This window comes from Gavia stellata, chromosome 38 (assembly GCF_030936135.1).
Source record: "Gavia stellata isolate bGavSte3 chromosome 38, bGavSte3.hap2, whole genome shotgun sequence".
Lineage (NCBI taxonomy): Eukaryota > Metazoa > Chordata > Aves > Gaviiformes > Gaviidae > Gavia > Gavia stellata.
The window spans coordinates 839,716-860,874 of NC_082631.1; the positions used below are offsets into that span (position 1 = coordinate 839,716).

Consider the following 21,159-nt stretch of genomic DNA (forward strand, 5'->3'; position numbering starts at 1 on the left):
CACGTGGTGACATGCTAAAACACCGCACAACACGCCACAACACTACACAACACCCCACAACATGCTACAACACGCCACAACACCCCACAACATGCCACAACACCCCGCAGCATGCTACAACACCCCACAACATGCCACAACACACCACAACATGCCACAACACCCCACAACACTCCACAACATGCTAGAACACGCCACAACACGCCACAACACGCCACCACACCCCACAACCTGCCACAACACGCCACGCCACGTCACAACATGCCACAGCATGACACAATACACCACAACACACCCTGACGTGCAACCGCATGCTACAACATGCCCCAACACGCCACCACACGCGTGTGGCAACCGCGGGGGCTTCTCTGAGCCCTTTTTCGGGCCAAAATGGATCCGGTCGCATTTTTTTCCCTAATTAGGGTGATTCTAACCCAAATTTGTGCCCACGTGGGTGGTGATGGGGGGGGTTGTGGGGTGTCAGCGGGGGCGGGGGAGGGGCTGCACCCAGTTTTGGGTGCATTCGGCTTCAGTCAGGCTTTGGGTGCTCGCGACGGGTGCAGTCGTCCCGGTTTGGGGTGCTTTTGCCCTTTTTTGGGGTGTTTTCACCCTGTTTTGGGTGTAGTCACCCCGTTCTGTGTGCTTTTGCTATTTTTTTGGGGTGCTTTTGGCTTTTTTGGGGTGCTTGCACCCTGTTCTGGGTGCTTTAGTGCTGGTTTTGGGGTGTTTTCACCCTGATTTGGGTGCGTTCACCCTGTTCTGGGTGGTTTTGCCCCCTTTTGGGTGCATTTGCCCTTTTCTGGGTGCTCTCACCCTGTTTTGGGGTGCTTTTGTCTTGCTTTGAGGTGTTTTCACCCTGTTTTGGGTGCATTCACTCTGTTTTGGATACATTCACCCTTTTCCTGGGTGCTTGCGCCCTCCTCTGGGTGCTTTCACCCTGTTCTGGGTGCTTTCACCCTGTTTTGGGTGCAGTCCTCCTTTTCTGGGTGCATTTCCCCTGGTTTGGGTGCTTTCGCCCTGCTTGGGGTGCATCCACCCTGTTTGGGGTGCATTCACCCTGTTTTGGGTGCACTTGCCCTTTTCTGGGTGCACTCCCCCTGCGCTGGGTGCCTTTGCTCTGCTATGGGTGCTTTTGTCCTGTTTTGGGTGCATTTCCCCTTCTTTGGGTACTTTCCCCTTGCTTTGGGTGCTTTCACCCTGTTTTGGGTGCTTTCACCCTGTTTTGGGTCTTCTCACCCTGTTTTGGGTGCATTTGCCCTGTTTTGGGTGCATCCTCTCTTTTCCTGGGTGCTTGCGCCCTCCTCTGGGTGCTTTCACATTGCTCTGGGTGCATTCACCCAGTTTTAGGTGCATTCACCCAGTTTTAGGTGCTTTCACCCTGTTTTGGGTGCATTTGCCCTTTTCTGGGTGCATTTGCTCTGCTATGGGTGCATTCGCCCTGGTTTGGGTGCATTCGCCCTGGTTTGGGTGCTTTCATTCTGTTTTGGGTGCATTCGCCCTGTTTTGGGTGAATTTCCCCTCAGTTGGGTGCCGTCACCCTGTTTTGGGTGCACACTCCCCCAGCCTGGGAGACTCTTGCCATCCCTGCACCCATGGGCGCCATCCCTGCACCCACAGGCACCCCTGACCCCATGGGTGCCCCTCGGTCCCCTCCCATGGCTCCGTCCCCCTTCCCAGGTCTCCCACCACGCCACATGGACTCGGTGGTTCAGATCGTGGAAGCCCTTGAGTCAACCGACCACAACTTTACCGGCACCGTGCCGGAGCTGGCGCGGGCTCTGGGTGGCTGCAGCACCCCGGGGTGCCGCGCGGTGCTGGGAGAGCCACCCGATGTCCCACCAGCCCCACCAACGCTCAGCCACGAGCAGTGGCTGCTCTTCACCCAACTCCTCCACCACGACGCCGCGGCACCCGAGCGTGGCGCGGTGCTGGCACCCGATGGCTCCACCGTAGCCCTTGGTCCCCTCCTTGCCGGCATCGAGGTTGGCCTCAAGCGGGTGTTGGGGTGGCCCTTCCCCACCTTTGACCCACCCATCGACGCGCTCTACGCCGTCACCATCACCGAGGCTTTGGGGACATCCTTCCTCTTGGCTCGTGACGGCGATGGCAACCGAGCCACGCTGGGACCCGGCGGCTGTTGGGATGACGTGGATGACCCCCAAAACTACACCCTGCTGGGACCCGCGTCGCTCATCCCTGATGCCGTTGCCAACGGGGCGATGGATGGGGTGCTGTTGGGTGCCCACCTGGCCCGAGCACCCATCCCACTCGCCGACCTTCTCCGGGGCTACTACGGGACGGGCAACGGCACAGAAGAGGGGCGACCACCCAGCAGTTACCGGCGGCGAGATTTTGGGGTGCTGACAGGGCCGGGGAAGCTGGAGGAGGAGGTGGCAGCAATGTTGAGGGTGCTGCGGGTGCTGCCACCCACCCAGGAGCTCTTGGAGGACGTGGGGCCGGAGGAGGCGGTGGCCATCGCTCATCAAGCGGCGCGGGACTTCACGGAGGTCTACGTGGGTAGGGAGGTGGCACCGGGTCGCGATATCACATCTGGCCCCCCCCCCCCAAAAAAATAATGGGGTGGGAGGATGGGTGGAGAGCTGTACCGTGGGTGGGGCTGGGGTCCCCAGTGTCACCCCAGCGTAGGTGGCACTGGGGGGAGTCAAGCTCTGAGAGCTGACTGGTGACATACGACCTGGCACGGTCAGACACCACCGCGTCCCCTGGGTGGACATCACTGTGTCCCCAGATGGTGGTCCCTTGATGGCCACCACCATGTCCCCTGGATGGACGTTGCTGTGTCCCCATGACGGACACCCACAGGTCCCCTGGATGGCCACCACCATGTCCCCTGGGTGGACATTGGGGTGTCCCCATGACAGACACTCACAGGTCCCCTGGATGGCCACCACCATGTCCCCTGGGTGGACATTGGGGTGTCCCCATGACGGACACTCACAGGTCCCTTGGATGGCCACCACCATGTCCCCTGGATGGACATTGGTGTGTCCCCATGACGGACACCCACAGGTCCCCTGGATGGCCACCACCATGTCCCCTGGATGGACATCGGTGTGTCCCCATGACGGACACCCACAGGTCCCCTGGATGGCCACCACCATGTCCCCTGGATGGACATCGGTGTGTCCCCATGATGGACACCATTGTGTCCCCTAGATGGCCACCACTGAGTCCCCAGATGGCGATCCCTGGATGGCCACCGCCACGTCCCCTGGACGGACACCATTGTGCCCCCTGGACACTGGACACAGCCGCGTCCCCAGCCAAGGGACACCCTGAGCAGGTGCTCCACGTCCCCTAGATGAGGGGACCCCAGGAGGACACTACCATGTCCCTGGCCAAGGGGTTCCTCAGCTGGGCAGATGCTCCATGTCCCCAAGACCCCAAGGGAACGCTGCCACGTCCCCAACTGCCCATGGGACCGGGCAAGTCCCCTTCTTCCACCACCTGCCTTCCCTCGCAGAGTGCCCAGCCATCGTGCCCCGGTGCATGTGGGGTGCCCGTCCCTACCGGGGCACCCCCAAACCGTTGACCCTCCCCTTGGGCTCTGTCTACATCCACCACACCTTCATACCCAGCACCCCGTGCCGCACCTTCACCGCCTGCGCCCGCGACATGCGCGCCATGCAACGCTTCCACCAGGACACCCGCGGTTGGGATGACATCGGCTACAGGTGAGACCCCGTCACCATCACCCCACCGCGGTCCCCGTCACCCATCTCCGGGCAACTCAGGTTGACCAATGGGTGCTTGCAGCTTCGTGGTGGGGTCGGATGGGTACCTGTACCAAGGCCGGGGTTGGCACTGGGTTGGTGCCCACACCAAAGGCTACAACAGCAAAGGCTACGGCGTGAGCTACATCGGAGACTTCTCCACCACTTTGCCGGACCCTGACACCATCGCTCTGGTGCGGGACAGGCTCCTGCCCTGCGCCGTGCGGACCGGTCGGCTCCACCGTAACTACACCCTACGTGGCCACCGCCAGATGGGTCTCACCGACTGCCCCGGCAACTCCCTCTTCCATGAGATTGAGACCTGGCACGGCTTCAAGGTGAGCACCAAGCTCCGTGGCATCTCCAGGGGTTGGAGGTTTGGTGCCCGGTTGGGGTGTCTGGTCCGGTCCGGCATGGCCGGGAGGATGGGGTTTTGGTGGGGGTGGATGTGGGAGGTGATGCTGGGACTGATGGTGGTTTCTTCTCTCCTCTGCAGTGAGGACCAGCCCTGGGGCTCCTGGTCTGGATGGGTGCAGGCAAGGTTGGATCGTGGTCTAGATGGATGCTGGCCTGATGGGTGATAGTCTGGATGGATCTTGGTCCAACAGATGTTGGCCTCAGTGGCTGCCAGCCTGGATGGACCCTGGTCCAGATGGACACGCATCTCACGGATGCCAGACGGACCCTGCTCTAGAAGGACATCCATCCCATGGATGCCAGATGGACCCTGGTCCAGATGGACACCAGTCCCATGGCTGCCAGATGGACCCTGGTCTAGATGGACACACATCTCACGGATGTCAGATGGACCCTGGTCTAGACGGACACCAGCCCAATGGATGCCGGCCTGGATGGACCCTGGTCCAGATGGACACTCATCCCACGGATGCCAGATGGACCCTGCTCTGGAAGGACATCCATCCCACGGATGCCAGATGGATCCTGGTCCAGATGGACACCTGTCCCATGGATGCCGGCCTGGATGGACCGTGGTGCAGATGGACACCAGCCCAACGGATGCCAGCCTGGATGGACCCTGGTCCAGATGGACACCAGTCCCATGGCTGCCAGATGGACCCTGGTGCAGATGGACACCAGCCCAGCGGATGCCGGCCTGGATGGACCCTGGTCCAGATGGACACCAGCCCAATGGATGCCAGCCTGGATGGACCCTGGTCCAGAAGAACCCCAGCCTTGAAGGCTACCAGCCTGGACGGATCCTAGCCCAGATGGCCACCAGCCCAGATGGATCCTGGCCCCACCGACCCAGCAGACCATCCCCACAGCCAGAAAGAGCCAGAAATCCCCCCACAATAAAGTTAGCGCCAGGACAGCAGCTTTGGGTGGTCCCTGGAGAGAGAGGGGGAAACTGAGGCATGGGGTGGGGTGTGGCCACAGGGTCATGGGAGAGGACTTAAGCGAGGGACCCGGGTGCCCGGGACCTGCTGCGGGGCTGGGTGCTGCGGCACACACATGTGTGTGTCTGCACATGTGTGCCCTGTGCCCAAACAGCACTGGCCCCCCCATAACCCACCTTGAAGACCCACATGACACCCAAGGAGACACCCCCCCCCAAGATGGCCACCCACCCCTCAGCTGGACATCCAGCCCACAGAGATGCCCACGCCACACCCCACACTGTGGTGCCCAAGTGCTGCCATTTCCTGCATCTGTTCACTCTGAAACCTAATGATGGCAATTAGGCTGGATGCATGCAACTGGCCACCAGGGTACCCAGACCCTCCCTGCCGGGTGGCCCGGCGTGGCTCACCCTTCTCGACATGTCCCAAGCCGTGGCCGAGCGTGAGCCCGGCCGAGCTGGGAGCGTAGATAACATCATCGGGGCAGAGGCGGAGGTGAGGGTGTGACTGAAACTCCTGCCTGGTCACATGGGGAAGCCACGACAGGAACCGGGGCGGTCGAGTCCGGGTGCCGGAGCAGGCAGAGAACAGCCGAGGTACCGGTGGGGACAAGGGGGGTATGTGGGGTGGGTGGCACCCCGGGGTGATGCTCCAGCTTTGGGGGTGCACAGGAGATGCTGGGTGCTGGGGCGGGGTGAAGCAGCACCCTGAGGAGTAAGGGGTGCTGCAAGGGAGGGTATGGGTGATGGGGTGCTGTAGGGTGCTGCAGGGTGCTGCAGGGTGCTGCAAGTTGGGGTGGGGACCCCAAAAATTCTGGCACAACCCCCCCGCCCCAGGGTTTGGGCACCCTCCCCAGCTCAGCTCTAGGGTGCTGGCACCCCTGAATTGGCGGGCGCCAAAGCCACGGGCGCCCGCAGCTCACTTCCACCCCGGGGCCACGCCGGGGGGTGCCACGGCGAGGAGGTCCTGGGGTGCAACCGGCCCCGTTCACCCCCACCCTGGCCTGCACCCATGTGTGCACCCTGGGGTGCTGGCAGGGTCCCCAGGGCCTGGGCTGGGTGCGGGGTGCAGGTGCCGGGAGGAAATGCCGTGGCGGCGCGAGGGGAAACGTGGCTGTGGAGGCGACGGAAGCATCTCCGGCACCCGCCTGCGCTTGGGGCCGAGGAGGTGGCAGGCCACCTGCCTGGGTGTCACCGTGTCCCTGGTGTCACCGCGCCCCGGTGTCACCGAATCCTGATGGTGCCGCGCCTCCGGTGCCACCGCGCCCTGACAGGGATGGGTGCTGCGTAGGGCAGGGGCTGGTGTGGGCACCCACTGGGTGTGGGACCCTTTCCGTGGGCAGGAGCACCCCAGGGACGTGGGCACCCGCAAGGTGGGGACACCTCGATGGGCAGGGGCACCTCAGGGTGCCCTGATGTGGGTGCCCAGTTAAGGGTGGCCAGATAAGGGTGCCCTGGATGAGAGGACCCAAATAGGGGTGCCTGGATGAGGGTGCTCTGGAGAAGGGCACCCAAGCAAGGGTGCCTGGGTGGGGGTACAGAGGCAGGGGCACCCAGATAGGGGTGCGCAAGTGGGGTGACAACATAGGGGTGCCCCAATAAGGATGCCTGGATTGGGGTGCTTGGATGGGGGCACCCAGATAAGGGTGCCTGGGTGTGGGTGCACTGGGTGAGGGCACTCAAATAGGGGTGTCTGGACAGGGTGCCCATATAGGGTGCCTGTACATGGGTGTCTGGATAGGGGCACCCATCTGTGGGTGCCTGGGCTTGGGTGCCCAGATAGAGGCACCCAGATAGGGGCACCCAGATAGGGGTGCTGGATATGGGTGCCCTGGATGGGGGTGCCCAGATGAGGGCACCCAGATAGGGGTGCCTGGGTAGGGGAACCCCGTATAGGGTCCCTGATCATGGGTGCCTGGATAGGGGCACCCATAAAGGGGGACTCAGAGATGCCTGGATATGGGTGCCCGGGTAGGGACGCCCACATAGGGGGGACCCAGTAGGAGATGCTTGGATGGGGCACCTAAATAGGGGTGCCCAGGTGGGGATGCGAGGTTGGGGGTGCTGATACAAGGGTGCCCTTCCCATTGCCACCCACCCCGCTCCCCATGCCAGCCCGTGGGCACCCCGTGACTAACGTGGCTCTCCCCATCCCACAGATGGAGGTGGAGAAACCCCTGCTGGGACCCGAGCCACCAACTCTACTGAAGACCTACAAATGGCGAACGGCAGCACCCATGGGTGACCGGGAACCCGACCGGGGCACAGGGTCCCCGGGCAGCCGGCGCTGGACCCGGTTGCAGGGGTGGAAACGTTCCTACAGCCAACCCGAGTCTGAAGGTCCCGATGACGGGGCTGGGAAGGGAAGCTCCAGCTTGGGGGCACCCAAGGCCAGCACCCGCAGGTCCCTCTTCCAACGGGCTTTTTCGGCCCCCTCCAAGGGGACCAAGGAGACACGGGCACCCGAGGGTGGCAAGGCCACCCTGCAGAAGTACCTGCGCTCCATGTCCAAGAAGAAGGGTCACGTGGAGAGCGGTGCCAGGGCTGAGCAAGTGCTCCAGGATGCTGTTCCAGGTATGGGGGTGGTGGGGAGGGTGGGGGTCAGGGTGCTGGTGGTGGGTGATGGTGATGGGATGGGGGTGGTGGTGGTTGGTGATGGGTTGGGGGTGATGGGTGGTGGGGGGTGATGGGTTGGGGGGTGGTGGGTGGTCAGTGATGACGATGGGTCATGGGTTGGGGGGTGATGGGTGGTGGGTGATAGTGATGGGTGATGTGTTGGGGGTGATAGGTGGGGGGTGATAATGATGGGTGATGGTTTGAGGGTGATGGGTGGGGGGGTGATGATGACGGGTGATGGATTAGGGGTGATGGGTGGTGGGTGATGATGATGGGTGATGGATTAGGGGTGATGGGTGGTGGGTGATGATGATGGGTGATGGATTAGGGGTGATGGGTGGTGGGTGATGATGATGGGTGATGGATTGGGGGTGATGGGTTATGATGGTGGGTGATGGATTAGGGGTGATGGGTGGTGGGTGATGATGATGGGTGATGGATTGGGGTGATGGGTGGTGGGTGATGATGATGGGTGATGGATTGGGGGTGATGGGTTATGATGGTGGGTGATGGATTAGGGGTGATGGGTGGTGGGTGATAATGATCAGTGATGGATTAGGGATGATGGGGGGTCGGTGATGATGATGGGTGATGGATTAGGCGTGACGGGTGGTGGGTGATGATGATGGGTGATGAGTTGGGGGTGATGGATGATGGGTTGGGGGCTGATGGGTGGTGGGTGATGGAGATGGGTGATGATCTGGGATGCAATGGGTGATGGGTAGTGGGTTGGGGGCAACGGGTAATAGGTGGTGTTGATGGGTTGGGGGGCGATGGGTGGTGATGGGTGCTGGTGACCACTGGGGTCTTGGGGGGTGGTGGGTGATGGGTGGGTGATGGTGGAGGACGCAGCGGGGTGCAGGATGTGGTCAGGCTTTCCTGGTGTTGGGGAGCTCCTGCCTGCAGGTACCCTCCAGGGTTGGGGGGGCACCCATGGGTCCCACCTGGCCCCAGGGCCCGCTCCTGGCCACACGTGGCCCCGGTGTGTGCCCGGCACAGGGCTCAGTGGCGGCACGTGGAGCTGTGCCAGGCCCTGCGGCACCCGGATCTGGCAAAACCGGCTTGGCTCTGGCAGGGCCACCCATGGTGCAGGCAGGGCCCAGAGGCAGGGCAGTCACCGGGTTTGTCCCCACCAGGGCCTGGCCATGGCCGTGTGTAGCCTGGCATTGCCACACTGATGGTGGCACGGCCATGTGTCCCCTGGCACTGTCACCCCAACTGTCATATGGCCACACATCCCCCAGCATCACCACCCTGCTGGTGGCACCTCCATGGCCACATGTCCTCCAGAATCACCACACTCATGGTGGCACCTCCACGGCCACATGTCCCCCAGAATCACCACACCCATGGTGGCATGGCCATGGCCATGTGTTCCCTGGCATCACCACCCTGATGGTGGCACCTCCATGGCCACATGTCCCCCAGCATCACCACACCCATGGTGGCATGGCCATGGTCATATGTCCCCTGGCCCCATCACTCCAACCATACCATGGCCATGCACACATGCCCTGGCATTGCCACACCTATGGTGACACGGCCACAGCCACATGCCCCCTGGCACTGCCATGCTGCCCATGGGTGATGGGGGCATGGTGAGCACCCAGTCTCCCCCTGACACCCTGCTCTGCACCCCCAGTGAGCACCCATGGGGCGTCATCGATCCCGCTGGCTCCAGCACCCAATGCCCCGGTGTGGGATGTCTCCAACTTCTCGCTGGTGGATGGACATCTCGTCCTCGTGGGCAGGGACGAGGAGGTGAGGACAGGGGGACAAGAGGCCCCTGGGCACCCAGGGGCTTGTGCCAGAGTCCCTTGGGTGATGGGGTGCACAGATGGGTGCTGGGGACGGTGGTGCCTGACCCCTCTGTGCCATCAGGCTTCGTGCAGGAGCAGGAACCGGACGGGGAGCTCCATCTCCGAGAGCACCCACGTGCACCCAGCGGGTGGCAGGAGGGACCCCGGTGAGCGAGCTCGCCCAGCGCCGGCATGTGCCGGTGCCACGGGGTGTTGGCATGTGCTGGTATGAGCCGTCTGTGTGCGGGTCCGGTGCAGCTCCAGTGCATGGAGCCCCTTGGGCTGCACGCCGTGGCTTGCACCCTGCCGTGCACCGTATGGCCGTGCACTGTGCACCGTGCACTGTGCCGTGCATCATGGCCGTGCACTGTGCCATGCACCATGCACCATGCCTTGCATCGCGGCCATGCACCACGCACCATGCACCACGACATGCACTGTGCACCGTGCACTGTGCACCACGATATGCGCCGTGCCAGACACCGTGCACTGCCCCATGCCCCACGCCATACATCCTGGCTGTGCCCTGTGCCGTGCATCGTGCCATGCACCGTGTGGCCATGCGCCATGCACCATGCACTGTGCAACGCACCGTGGCCATGCCCTGTGCCATGCACCGTGCTGTGCACCGCGGGCCCGTGCACCATGCCATTCACCGTGCCATTCACCGTGCACTGTGCATCACGGCACACACCGTGCCACGCCCCGTGCACTGCGCACCATGCCCCACGCCTTGCATCGTGGTTGTGCCCTGTGCCGCGCATCATGCCATGCCCTGTGCCATGCCCTGTGCACCGTGCACCATGCCCCACACCCCACATCTTGCATCATGGCCATGATCTGTGCCACGCCCTGCACCCCATGCCATGCCCCACATTGCGCCCGTGCCGTGCCAGACGCCAGGCTTCGTGCCACGTCCATGTTGCACACCGTGCCATGCAGCAAGTCGTAGCCCGTGCTGTGCCCGTGTCGTCCACCCCACGTCATACCATGCCGTGCCCCATGCCGTGCCCCATTTGTGCCCCATGCCATGCCCCATGCTGCGCCCCATTCGTGCACCGCGCTGTGCACGTCATGCACCATGTTGTGCGGTGTGCCGTGCCTCATGCCATGCCTCGTGCTGGGCACAATGTTGTGCCCCGTGCTGTGCCCCATGCCATGTACCAGGTCATACAGCATGCCATGCCCTGTGCCGTGCACCATGCCATGCACCACGCCATGCCCCGTGCACCACGCCATGCCCCGTGCTGTGCACTGTGCCGTGCAGCATGTTCCATGCACCACGCCATGCCCGTGCCATGCCCGTGCCATGCAGCACACCATGCCATGCCCCATGCTGTGCCCCACGCCATGCCCCATGCTCCACACCGTGCCCCACGCACCACGCCATGCCCCGTGACTTGCACCACGCCGTGCAGACCACCATACCGTGCCGCATGCCACGCACCATGCCATGCCCCATGCTCCACGCCATGCCCCACGCACCACACTATGCCCCATGCCTTGCCCCAAGCTCCACGCCGTGCCCCAGGCACCACGCCATGCCCCGTGCCTTGCACCACGCCGTGCAGCCCACCATGCCGTGCCGCATGCCACGCACCATGCCATGCCCCACGCCATGCCCCACGCACCACGCCATGCCCAGTGCCTTGCACCACGCCATGCAGTCCACCATGCCGTGCCGCGTGCCACACACCACGCCGTGCCCCATGCCCCGTGCCCCACACCGAGCCGGGTGTCTGGAGGAAGCGCTGGGTGCAAGGCTGCCTTGTACCGTCACCGCTTCCTCCACGCTGCTGCGTCTGCTGATTCGAGAGATAAACACTTTCGGCTTCCTCCCCGCGCCCCTCGCCAGCGCGGGCAGACGGCATCGCCTCCAGCCATGGGGCCTCGCCGCTGGCTGCTCTGCGCCACGCAGGGAGGTGAGTTATCCCCCCGGCACCTGCCTGGCACCGGGGCTGGCACCCACATGGCACCAGGGTGGGGACTGTCCTGGATGGGTGCTCGGCATCGCGGCATCGCAACACCGGGGCTGAACACCGGAGCCGTGCACCGGAGCTGAGGCAGCAGGATACATCCCTCTGCCCCCTTTTCCCTTGCACCCATGAGCACCCATTTTCAGCACCCAAAGCTTGGCTGCATCTCAGGGCTACAGATACGGTGAGGTGCCGGCAGGATTTGGCACCCAGAACCAGGCACCTGGGTCCTTGCTCCAGCTTTGGCTGATGTTTCCCAGAAGGGTGGGGGTATGGGTGTATCCTGCCCCCCCTAAACCCTGGCATGGTTTTGGGGTGCTCGGGGTGCTGGTAAAGGAGGGTCCTGATGCTGGGTGCCCCTCTAGACCTGGCTGCGGATGAGAGGAGCACCCGGGGTGCCGGGAGAAGCACCGAGAGCGAGACCTCCCCCACCTCCCAGTTCAGCAATGTCAAGGTGGGCACCCCCCACCCTGATCCCAGCCCCCCCCCTCCAGGGTGCTTGGCCTCACCCATGGGTGACACAGCAGCCATCTCCTTACCCCATCCAGGGGTTGTTGTGGAAGAGGCTCCGGGAGCGGAAAGGTCGCGGCATCCACAAAGCCGAGATGCCAGCGGTGACGGTCCCCGACAGTGAGAGGTACGGCACCATGGAGGGTGGGGGGGACACACATGGGTGCTGGTGAGAGTGCCCCGGTGACAGTCCTGTCCCCGTAGGGTCCCCAGTCGGAGCGGTTCGCGGGAGTCGCTGCTGCCACCACCCAGTGCGGCCGAGCTGGACCTCACCGGGGATAATGTCATCGTCCGACCTGTGCACGGCAGCATCGTGGGCGAAAAGTTTTGCTTTCAGGTAATGGGTTTGGGTGGGTGCTCAGGGTGCCCTGGAGAGGCATCCAGGGCACTCAGGGCACCCCAGGCAACCTGGAGGGGCACCCAGAGCATGCAGGGCACCCTGGACAGGCACCCAGGGCACCCCCAGCACCCTGAGAGGGCACGCAAGGCATCCTAAGGAGGCACCCAGAGCACCCCAGGCAACCTGAAGGGGCACCCAGGGTGCCCAGGCATCCTGAACAGGCACCCAGGGCACACCAGGCACCCTGGAGAGGCACCCAGAGCACCCCAGGCAACCCGGAGGGGTACCCAGGGCACCCTAGGCAACCTGGAGAGGCACTCAGAGCACCCAGAGCACCCTAGGCATCCTGGAGGGGCAGCCAGAGTGCCCTAATCATCCTGGAGAGGTACCCATGGCACCCTAGGCACCCTGCAAAGGCACTCAGGGCACCCTGAAGGGGCACCCTGCAAAGGCGCCCCGGGCACCCTCACTGAGCACCCCAAAAGGACACCCCAGCACAGCCCTTAGCCATGGGTACCCAGAGCCCTCAGCGCAGCCCCCTCCCCCCCAGCCACCCTAGGGTGCCCCACCCAGACACCCTCCCTGCACCCAGATCATCACGGGCGAGGGCAGCCGGTCCTTCGGGTGCACGTCCCTGGCCGAGCGCGACCGCTGGATCGAGAACCTGCGCCGGACCGTGCAGCCCAACAAGGTGGGACCGTGGGGACACCCATGGGACGCCCCTGCCACCCCCTGCGACGGGAACCCCCAGAACCCTGACATGAGGGGCCACCCACTGCCCTCCTGTCTCCCCAGTGGGCCGGATGAGGCTCGCTGGCAGGGCTGGGTGGGGAAACTGAGGCACGAACACCCCATCCCACCTTGAAGCCCTACAGGCACCCACAGCCCTGTGTCCCCTTGTGTCCTGTTGTCCCCTGGAGGGCTTGGTTGTCCCCCCATGTACCCTCCTGTCCCCTCGTGTCCCCTCCTGTCCCACCGTGGGACTGGCTGTCACTCATGTCCCCCTGAGGATTTGGTTGTCCACCCATGTCCCCTCCTGTCCTCTCTGCCCTTCATGTCCTCTCTAGTCCTTCGTGTCCCATCATGTCCCCATGTCCCTCCACAGAACCCCTGTCCCCTCCTATTCCTCCACGTCACCTCCTCTCCCCCGTGTCCCCTCCAGTCCCTTTGTCCACTCTTGTCCCCAGTGTCCTATCCTGTCCCCTATGTCCCCTCCTGTCCCCCCATGTCCCCTCCTGTCCCCATTCCCACCCTGTTCCCCATGTCTCCTCCTGTCCCTCCATGTTGTCCCCATTCCCACGTGTCCTCCCCGTCCCCCATGTCCCCTCCTTCCTATCTCTCCATGTCCCTTCTTGTCCCTCCACATCCCCTCCTGTCCCTCCATGTCCCCTCCATCCCCATGTGTCCCCCCGCATCCCCCATCACCCCCGTCCCCATTCCCCCCCATCCCCACATCCACCCACAGAATTCACTACCCCCCACACCCTGTCCCCTCCCAACCCCCCCATAGATTCACCCACCAGCCCGCCAGGTCCCCCACTGTCCCCTTGACCCCCCCATCCATGTCCCCCGCCCCGGCAGGACAACTGCGAGCGGCTGGAGCTGGCGCTGAGCCTGTGGGTGTACGAAGCGCGGGACCTACCACCTCGGCGTCGCCTCCGTTGTCACCTCCACCTGGACGGCACCCTCTTCGCCCGTACCACCGCCAAGGTGGCCAGTCCTGACGGCGAGCTCTTTTGGGGTGAACTCTTCCAGTTGGCTGCCCTACCACCCACCCGTGCCCTCACCCTCACCCTTTGCCGCGATGACCACCCCGGTCAACCGGTGGCCTCCATCACTGTCCCCTTGGCTGAGTTGGCAGCCGCCCGGCAGCCCTTGGAGCGCTGGTACCCGCTGAGCGGTCCCGGGGGAGGCGAGCGGGTGCCTTCGGTGAGGGTGCGCGGACGCTACCGGGAGGTGCGGGTGCTGCCCATCGTACGCTACAAGGAGTTGGCTGAGTTCATCACCTTCCATTACCGGGAGTTGTGCGCCCGTCTGGAGCCCACCATTGCCGTGCGGCACAAGGAGGAGCTGGCCGGTGCTCTGGTCCACGTCTTGCAAAGCACCGGGAAGGCCAAGGTGGAGAGGGTGCTGGCCATGGGCGATGTGGGGAGGGTGGGTGAGGGCAAGATGGGTGCTGCCTGGGGTGCTGTGGGCATGGTGGTTGGGGTGGGATGCGGGTGAGATGGGAGCTGCCTGGGGTGACATGAGCATGGTGGTTGGTGTGGGGTGGACGTCATGGGTTGGGGGTGCCAGGAGAGCTGGGGTGGGATGGGGTGGGTGAGTTGGGTTGGGATGGGTTGAGATGGGTTGGATGGGTTGGGTTGGGATGGGATGGGAGAGTTGGGTTGGGATGGGACGGGATGGGATGGGATGGGAGAGCTGGATTGAGATGGATTGGCATGGGATAGGATGGATGAGTTGGGTTGGGTTGGGTTGGGTTGGGTTGGGATGGATGAGTTGGGTTGGGTTGGGTTGAGATGGGATGGGATGGGACGAGATGGATGAGTTGGGTTGGGTTGGGATGGGTTGGGTTGAGTTGAGTTGGGTTGGGATGGATTGGAATGGGATGGCATGGATGAGTTGGGTTGGGATGGGATGGGATGGATGAGTTGGGTTGGGTTGGGTTGGGATGGGATTGGTGCGATAGGATGGGAAATGCAATTCAGGGGAGTGCCAGGAGATCCTGGCACTTCCCAGGGCGGGTTGATCAAGTCCGTTTGGGGCCATGGGTGCCCACTGAACCCTTCAACACGTCCTCCCACAGTCGTTCCTCATCGACCTCGGTGTGGCCGAGCTGGACCGCTTCGATGACCGTGAGGCACTGATCTTCCGTGAGAACACGCTGGCCACCAAGGCCATCGACGAGTACATGAAACTGGTGGGGGGCAAGTACCTCCAGGACACGCTGGGTACGGCTGAATGTTATAGGTCTTTCTGGGACATTATGGGGTGTTATGGGGTGCAGGACATCCTGGACATGATGTTACAGGGTGCTATAGGGTGCTGTGGGGTGTTATGGCTGCAGGGCATGGGCAGAGCATTACGGGGCTGTAGGACACCCCCAGGACATCCATGGGGATGTGGTGGGGGCTTGTCACAACCATGGTGGTGGCTGGTTGGTCCCCTTACGGGCTGTCCCTTGGTGGCCAGGTGAGGCCGTGGCCCAGCTCTGCACTTCGGATGATAGCTGCGAGGTCGATCCCAGCAAATGCGCCGGCCTTGACCTCTCCGACAACCAGAACAACCTGCGGCAGGTCTGCGAGGAGACCTTCCAGCGCATCGCCGCGTCCTGCGAGTGAGGGACAGCCCCTGTGCGGGCGTGGGGTTGGGCATGGGGATGGTCATGGGGGTGGGCACCTACACAGGGATGCGCTTGGGGATGGACACCAGCACGGGCAATGGGACAGGCATGAAGGCAGGCACCAACACCAGGAGGACCTGGGGAAAAGCTTGGAGATGGGCATGGGCACAGGGATGAGCTTGGGAACAGGAATGGGAATGGGCAGGAGGACAGGCACTGGCACCAGGATGGGCATGGGGATGGCTTTGGGGACTGGCAGCATCCCCGGGATGGACATGGGGATGGGCACCAGGAAGGTCCCGGGGACAAGTTTGGGGTCAGATACAGTGGACAGGCTTGGAGACGGGCACCATCCCTGCGATGGACATGGTGATGGAGACCAGGAAGGACCTGGGGACAGCCTTGAGCACGAGCACAGGGGACCGGCATGGGGACAAGCACAGTCACAGCGGGTACCATGTCCCACAGCACATCATGGTGGCACACAGCGGGGGCTCCAGGACCACCCACCTGCCCTAGCACCCATCAAGGTGTCTCTCTCCACAGCGCCTTCCCGGCGGAGCTAGGCGAGATCTTTGCAGCGTGGCAGGAGGAGTGTGCGGCGCGGGGCAAGGCGCCCATTGGGCAACGCCTGGTCTCGGCCTCCCTCTTCCTGCGGTTCCTCTGCCCCGCCATCATGTCCCCCAGCCTCTTCGGCCTCGTCCAAGAGTACCCGAGCGAGGCCACCGCTCGTACCCTCACCCTCGTGGCCAAGGTCATCCAGAACCTGGCCAACTTCACCACGTACGTCATGGCAGGGCACGGCACCGGTACCGGTGGGGAGGGACATCCCCATGGGGAAGCCACGGTGCAGTGGAGACGTCCCCTACGTGCAGTGTGACACATGCTGTGGACAGTCATGGGGCAGTAGGGTTGTCCCCAACGTACCATGGAGCAGCAGGGATGTCCCCAACATGCCCTGGGGCAGCAGGGACATCACCTACATGCCATGAACCAGCCGTGGGGCAGCAGAGAACATCTCCACTCCATACATGGGGCTGAGGTGTCCCAGCAGCAGACCCTCACGTGTCACCTGTGGTGGCCTGACCTATGGGTGGCTTGGTCCAAGAACATGGCAGTGTCCTCACCCATGTCTTGGCTTGTAGACAGGGTGGTGACATGGTGCAGGGACATGGCAGTGACTTGGTCCATGATCTTGGAGGTGGCCTGGCCCATGACCGTGGCGGTGGCCCAGGCCATCGCCTGGCCCCCAGGTAACCGGCCGTCGTGGTCCCCAGGTTTGGCGAGAAGGAGGCCTACATGGGCTTCATGAATGAATTTTTGGAGCACAACTGGAGCACCATGACAGACTTCCTGCAGAGTGTGGCCAACCCTGAGAGCAGTGTCCACATGGCCACGTACGATGGCTACGTTGACCTGGCCCTGGAGCTCGCCACTCTCCACCTCCTGCTCTGTGACATCTTCTCCAGCCTGGACCAGGTGCCACCACTCATTTGTCCCCAAGGGTAGCTGGCAAGACTGGCCACCTCCTTCTCTCCACACACGGAGCTGGTGTCCACTGCCCCATGGATGGCACAAGGCCACCCATTGTCCCCATAACGTCCTTGTCTTGACCTGGCAGGCCACGCAGGAGGAGCTGGAGCCCCTGCCCACCATCCTCACCGCCATCAGGGAGGGGACCCCTGTCCCCGTCTCTGTCCGGCTCAGCTCCACCGCGGAGCGAAGGTACCGGTGGGTGGACAGGGACACACATGGGACGAAGGTGGATGTGTGGGGCCAGGAGGAACTTTGGTAGAGGGGTGACACTAGGACAGGCTTGGGATGGTTCTGGTCCTGGTTGGGTTCAGGGGAAGGTTCTGGTCTTGGCTTGGTCCAGGGTGACTCTGGTCCAGACTGAGATTGGGGTGACTGGTCCCAGTTGGGTTCAGGGGATGGTTTTAGTCCCTGATGGGTCCAACGGATGGTTGTGGCGCTTCTGGTCCCAGTTCACGGCATGGTTCTGATCCTGGCTGGGTTTGGGGTGGTTCAGGCCAAGGCTGGTTTTGGGGATGGTTCCGATCCCAGTTGAGTTTGGGGGATGTTTCTGGTCCCAGATGGGTTTGAGGTACTTCAGGTCCAGGCTGGGTTCAGGAGATGGGTACAATCCCAAACGGCTTTGGGGTGCCTCTGGCCCTGGTTGGGTTCGGGGTGGATCTGGCTCCTCCTGGGTCCAGAACCGCCCTGGTACCCGGCCGTGCCATCTCTCCGTCTCCCCTCGCAGCCCGGCAGAGAGCTTCAAACCAGGCTTCGTGCCACCACGGGACCTGAGCAAGCACAGCCCCCTCATCAAAAGTCAGTCCCTCATCAGCATCCGCCGCGTCCGGGGCCGTGAGGACGGGCCAGAACCTGAGCCAACACCGGCACCGGTACCGTCACCGCCACCCGGCCGGGAACGCCGCAACGTGCAACGCACCCAGAGCGTGCCAGCACAGAGCAAAGCTGCCCGGCGCCTACGCAAGCAGAGCAGCGCCGAGCACATGGCAGAGCCACCAGCTGAGGACAACCCGGGGGCCCTTGTTCCCCGTGATACCCCGGTAAGCTACGGCAGCTGCCACGCCACCCTCGCGTTGGGGCCGGTGCTCCGAGGAGTACGGCGGCGTTAACAGGTGCTGCCGGTGCCGCAGGGTCGCGGGAAGCTGCGCTCGTCGGTGTCGCTGCCGCGCAAATCGACGGTGCCGTGGCAGCGCTACGCGGAGGAGGCAGCGGCGGCGGCGGCACAGGGCGAGCTCTACGCCATCCGCCCGTTGGAGAAGGTAACCCTGGGGTGGCTGGCAGCTAAACCCACCGGGGTGCCCCCCCGACCCCCCTACCCCATCCTCGTCTCCCTCCAGCATGGGCGGTTGATCGAGGTGCTGCGGAAGGAGGTGGCGGAGAACCGGGAGAAGTTACGGCTGACGGAGACGCGGGTGGGCGAGATGGAGGTCCAGCACCGTGGGTTGCGGCAAGAGCAGGGTCAGCACCGAGAGCAGCTCGAGTGTCTCCGGCAGCAGCTGGAGGAGGCGAACGCCCGCGCGGCCAATTTGGGTGCTAGGTAGGGACAGGGATGGGGAGTGGGTGCCCCAAACTGGTGGGTACCCCATGCCAGCGGGTGCCCCACCACCGGGTCGAGGTTTTGGCTCATCCCCAACCCAATTAGGTTGACAGCGGCTGAAGGCACCAGGAAGAAAGACCTGGAGAGGCTGAAGACCAGCGAGGAGAAGAACCGAGAGCTGGTAAGAGCCAGGATGCGGGTGCACCCACGGGTGACAAGAGGGACCCGGGTGGGGGCTGACGCGGTCCCCTCGCAGGAGAGACGGCTGTTGGCGCTGGAGAGGGAGCAGGCGGAGCTGCGGGGTGCCGTCGCCCAAGCCCTGGGCCACCCCGGGAGGACGGGATGCCGGATGCCGGCGCGGGGTTGGGACGAGAGTGGTGACGACGCTCAGGCCACCAGCGTGTAACCAGCTGTCCTGATGTCCCCAACGTGTCCCTGCAGCCCAGTCACCCACCACATCCTGGGGCTTTCCGAAGGGTGTTTAATCCCGATCCCGCGGGCCGTCCCCTCCCCAGGCAATAAACAACATTGGTGTCACCGTCACAGGGTGCCTGGTTGTGTCCTGCCACCGCTCAGAGCTCTGTCCCCAATCCCAGCCTGTCCCCAGCACCCTACGCCTGCCTGGGCCATCCCAGGACCTGGGGCGGTGACAGAGATGGCAGGGCCATGGGGACCCCTGGGGACACAGTCGTGGGGGCCTCAGGCAGTGACAGAGGTGACAAGGCCATGGTAACCCCTGGGGACATGGTCATGGAGACCCTTTGGGCCGGGGATGGGGGTGGCAGGGCCATGGGGACACTTTGGGACAGCGCCAGGAGGTCCCCTCAGGGAGGGCAGGACCTGGAGCAGACGCATGGGGACCTGGGGAAGTGACAGAGATGTCAGGGCCATGGGGACCCCTGGGGACAGGGCCATGGGGACGCTTTGGGGATGACAGGGCCACGGGGACCCCTCAGGGCAGGGCCACGGGGTTCCCTCGGGGATGGCAGGGCCGCGGGGACGCCTCGGGACAGGGCCATGGGGACACCTGGGGGATGACAGAGCCACGGGGACCCTTTGGGACGCGGCCACAGGGTCCCCTCGGGGTTGACAGGACCACGGGTCCCCCCGCGGTCCCCCCGGGGCCGCCCCTTCCCACACCAGCCAGACCTTCCCCCTCCGCCCCCCCAAGATGGCGGCGCGGCGCCGCCGTCGCAGACCGATGACGCACGACGCCGCGCCGCTCACTCTCTCTCCCCCCCCCCCCTCCCTCCTGGAAGGTCGCCGCGCCGCCTCTCCCCTTCCCTCCTCCTCCGCCCCTCCCAAGATGGCGGCGGCGCCCAGCTGCCTACGTCATCAGCTGCGCGTCGCGCGGGTCGGGGAGGGCGGAGGGCGGCGGCGGCGGCGACGCACAGCGGCCGCTCCGGCGGGGCGGGCGCGCGCGGTAGGGCCGGCGCGGCCCAACATGGCGGCGGCGGCGGCGGCGGCGGCGGAGGCGGCGCTGGGACCCTCTTCGCCGCCTCCAAGATGTCGGCGGCGGCCTGGTCGCGCGCGGCGTGACGTAGTCAGGGCCCGCCGCCGGGAGGGGGGCGGGGGAGCGGCCGGAGCGGCGCAGGAGGCGGCGGCGGCGGCGGCGGCGGCGGCGGCGGCGGCGGCAGCAGCAGCGGCGGCGGGACCGGCCGGGCCCCCGGGGGGGGATTTAAAGGGACCATGTCCCCGGCGCGGCGGCTGCTGTGGAGGCCGGAGGCGGGCAGGAGGCGGCGGGGGCGGCGGTTGCAGCAGCGACGCCGCTGAGGAGGAGCAGCCCGGCGGGCCCGGCCCCGGGGGGCCGGTGGGGTGAGTGCCCGGTGAGGGGGGGGGGGGCCCGGCGGGAGACAAAGCGGAGCCGTTACCGGGGGACCTGCGGTTGGGTCGGGGGGGGGGGGGGGGGGGTGGCGACGCTGACACCTCCCCCCATACCGGCCCCGTCCGGGGTGCTGAAACACGGGGGGGGGGGGTGGGGGGGACCCGGGTGTCCGGGGGGGTGCAGGGCCTGAGGTAACCGGGAAGGGACCCAGGCGTCCCGGGGGGGGGGGGGGGCAGTACCGGGCGTCCGGAGAAGAGCGGGCGTTGGGGGGGGGGGGGAGTGGGGGGCTGTGGTGATGGGGGGGGACCCAGGTGTCTGGGTGGGTGTAGGGTGGGGGGGTCAGTGCTGAGGGGGGGACCCAGGTGCTCGGGTAGGCTTGGGGGGGGGGGGGTGTCTGGGTGTCTGTGCTGAGGGGGGGACCCAGGCGTCTGGGTGGGTGTAGGGTGGGGGGGGGACCCAGGTGTCTGGGTGGGTGTAGGGTGGGGGGGTCAGTGCTGGGGGGACACCCAGGCGTCTGGGTGGGTGTAGGGTGGGGGGGGGGGGTGTCTGTGCTGTGGGGGGGGACCCAGGTGCTCGGGTGGGTGGG

General features: G+C 64.6%; 2 protein-coding genes across 2 annotated transcripts; both read left to right on the forward strand.

Annotated features, from left to right (window-relative positions):
* The first annotated feature begins 1,694 nt into the window (after positions 1 to 1,694).
* On the forward strand, positions 1,695 to 5,602 carry PGLYRP2 (peptidoglycan recognition protein 2). Its single transcript, XM_059833063.1, has 4 exons — positions 1,695 to 2,517; positions 3,485 to 3,695; positions 3,778 to 4,072; positions 5,438 to 5,602. Exons 1-4 carry the CDS (start codon positions 1,695 to 1,697, stop codon positions 5,600 to 5,602), a joined length of 1,494 nt encoding a protein of 497 aa, XP_059689046.1.
* A 1,651-nt stretch (positions 5,603 to 7,253) lies between these two features.
* RASAL3 (RAS protein activator like 3) lies at positions 7,254 to 19,154 on the forward strand. The gene is made up of 19 exons (XM_059833082.1): positions 7,254 to 7,668; positions 9,314 to 9,319; positions 9,353 to 9,471; positions 9,592 to 9,676; positions 11,851 to 11,939; positions 12,034 to 12,122; positions 12,200 to 12,332; positions 12,928 to 13,026; positions 13,917 to 14,453; positions 15,142 to 15,286; positions 15,528 to 15,672; positions 16,225 to 16,461; positions 16,956 to 17,157; positions 17,300 to 17,403; positions 17,939 to 18,251; positions 18,342 to 18,470; positions 18,549 to 18,748; positions 18,854 to 18,929; positions 19,005 to 19,154. The coding sequence occupies exons 1-19, from the start codon at positions 7,254 to 7,256 to the stop codon at positions 19,152 to 19,154; spliced, it is 3,273 nt and encodes a 1,090-aa protein (XP_059689065.1).
* The last annotated feature ends 2,005 nt before the right edge of the window (positions 19,155 to 21,159 follow it).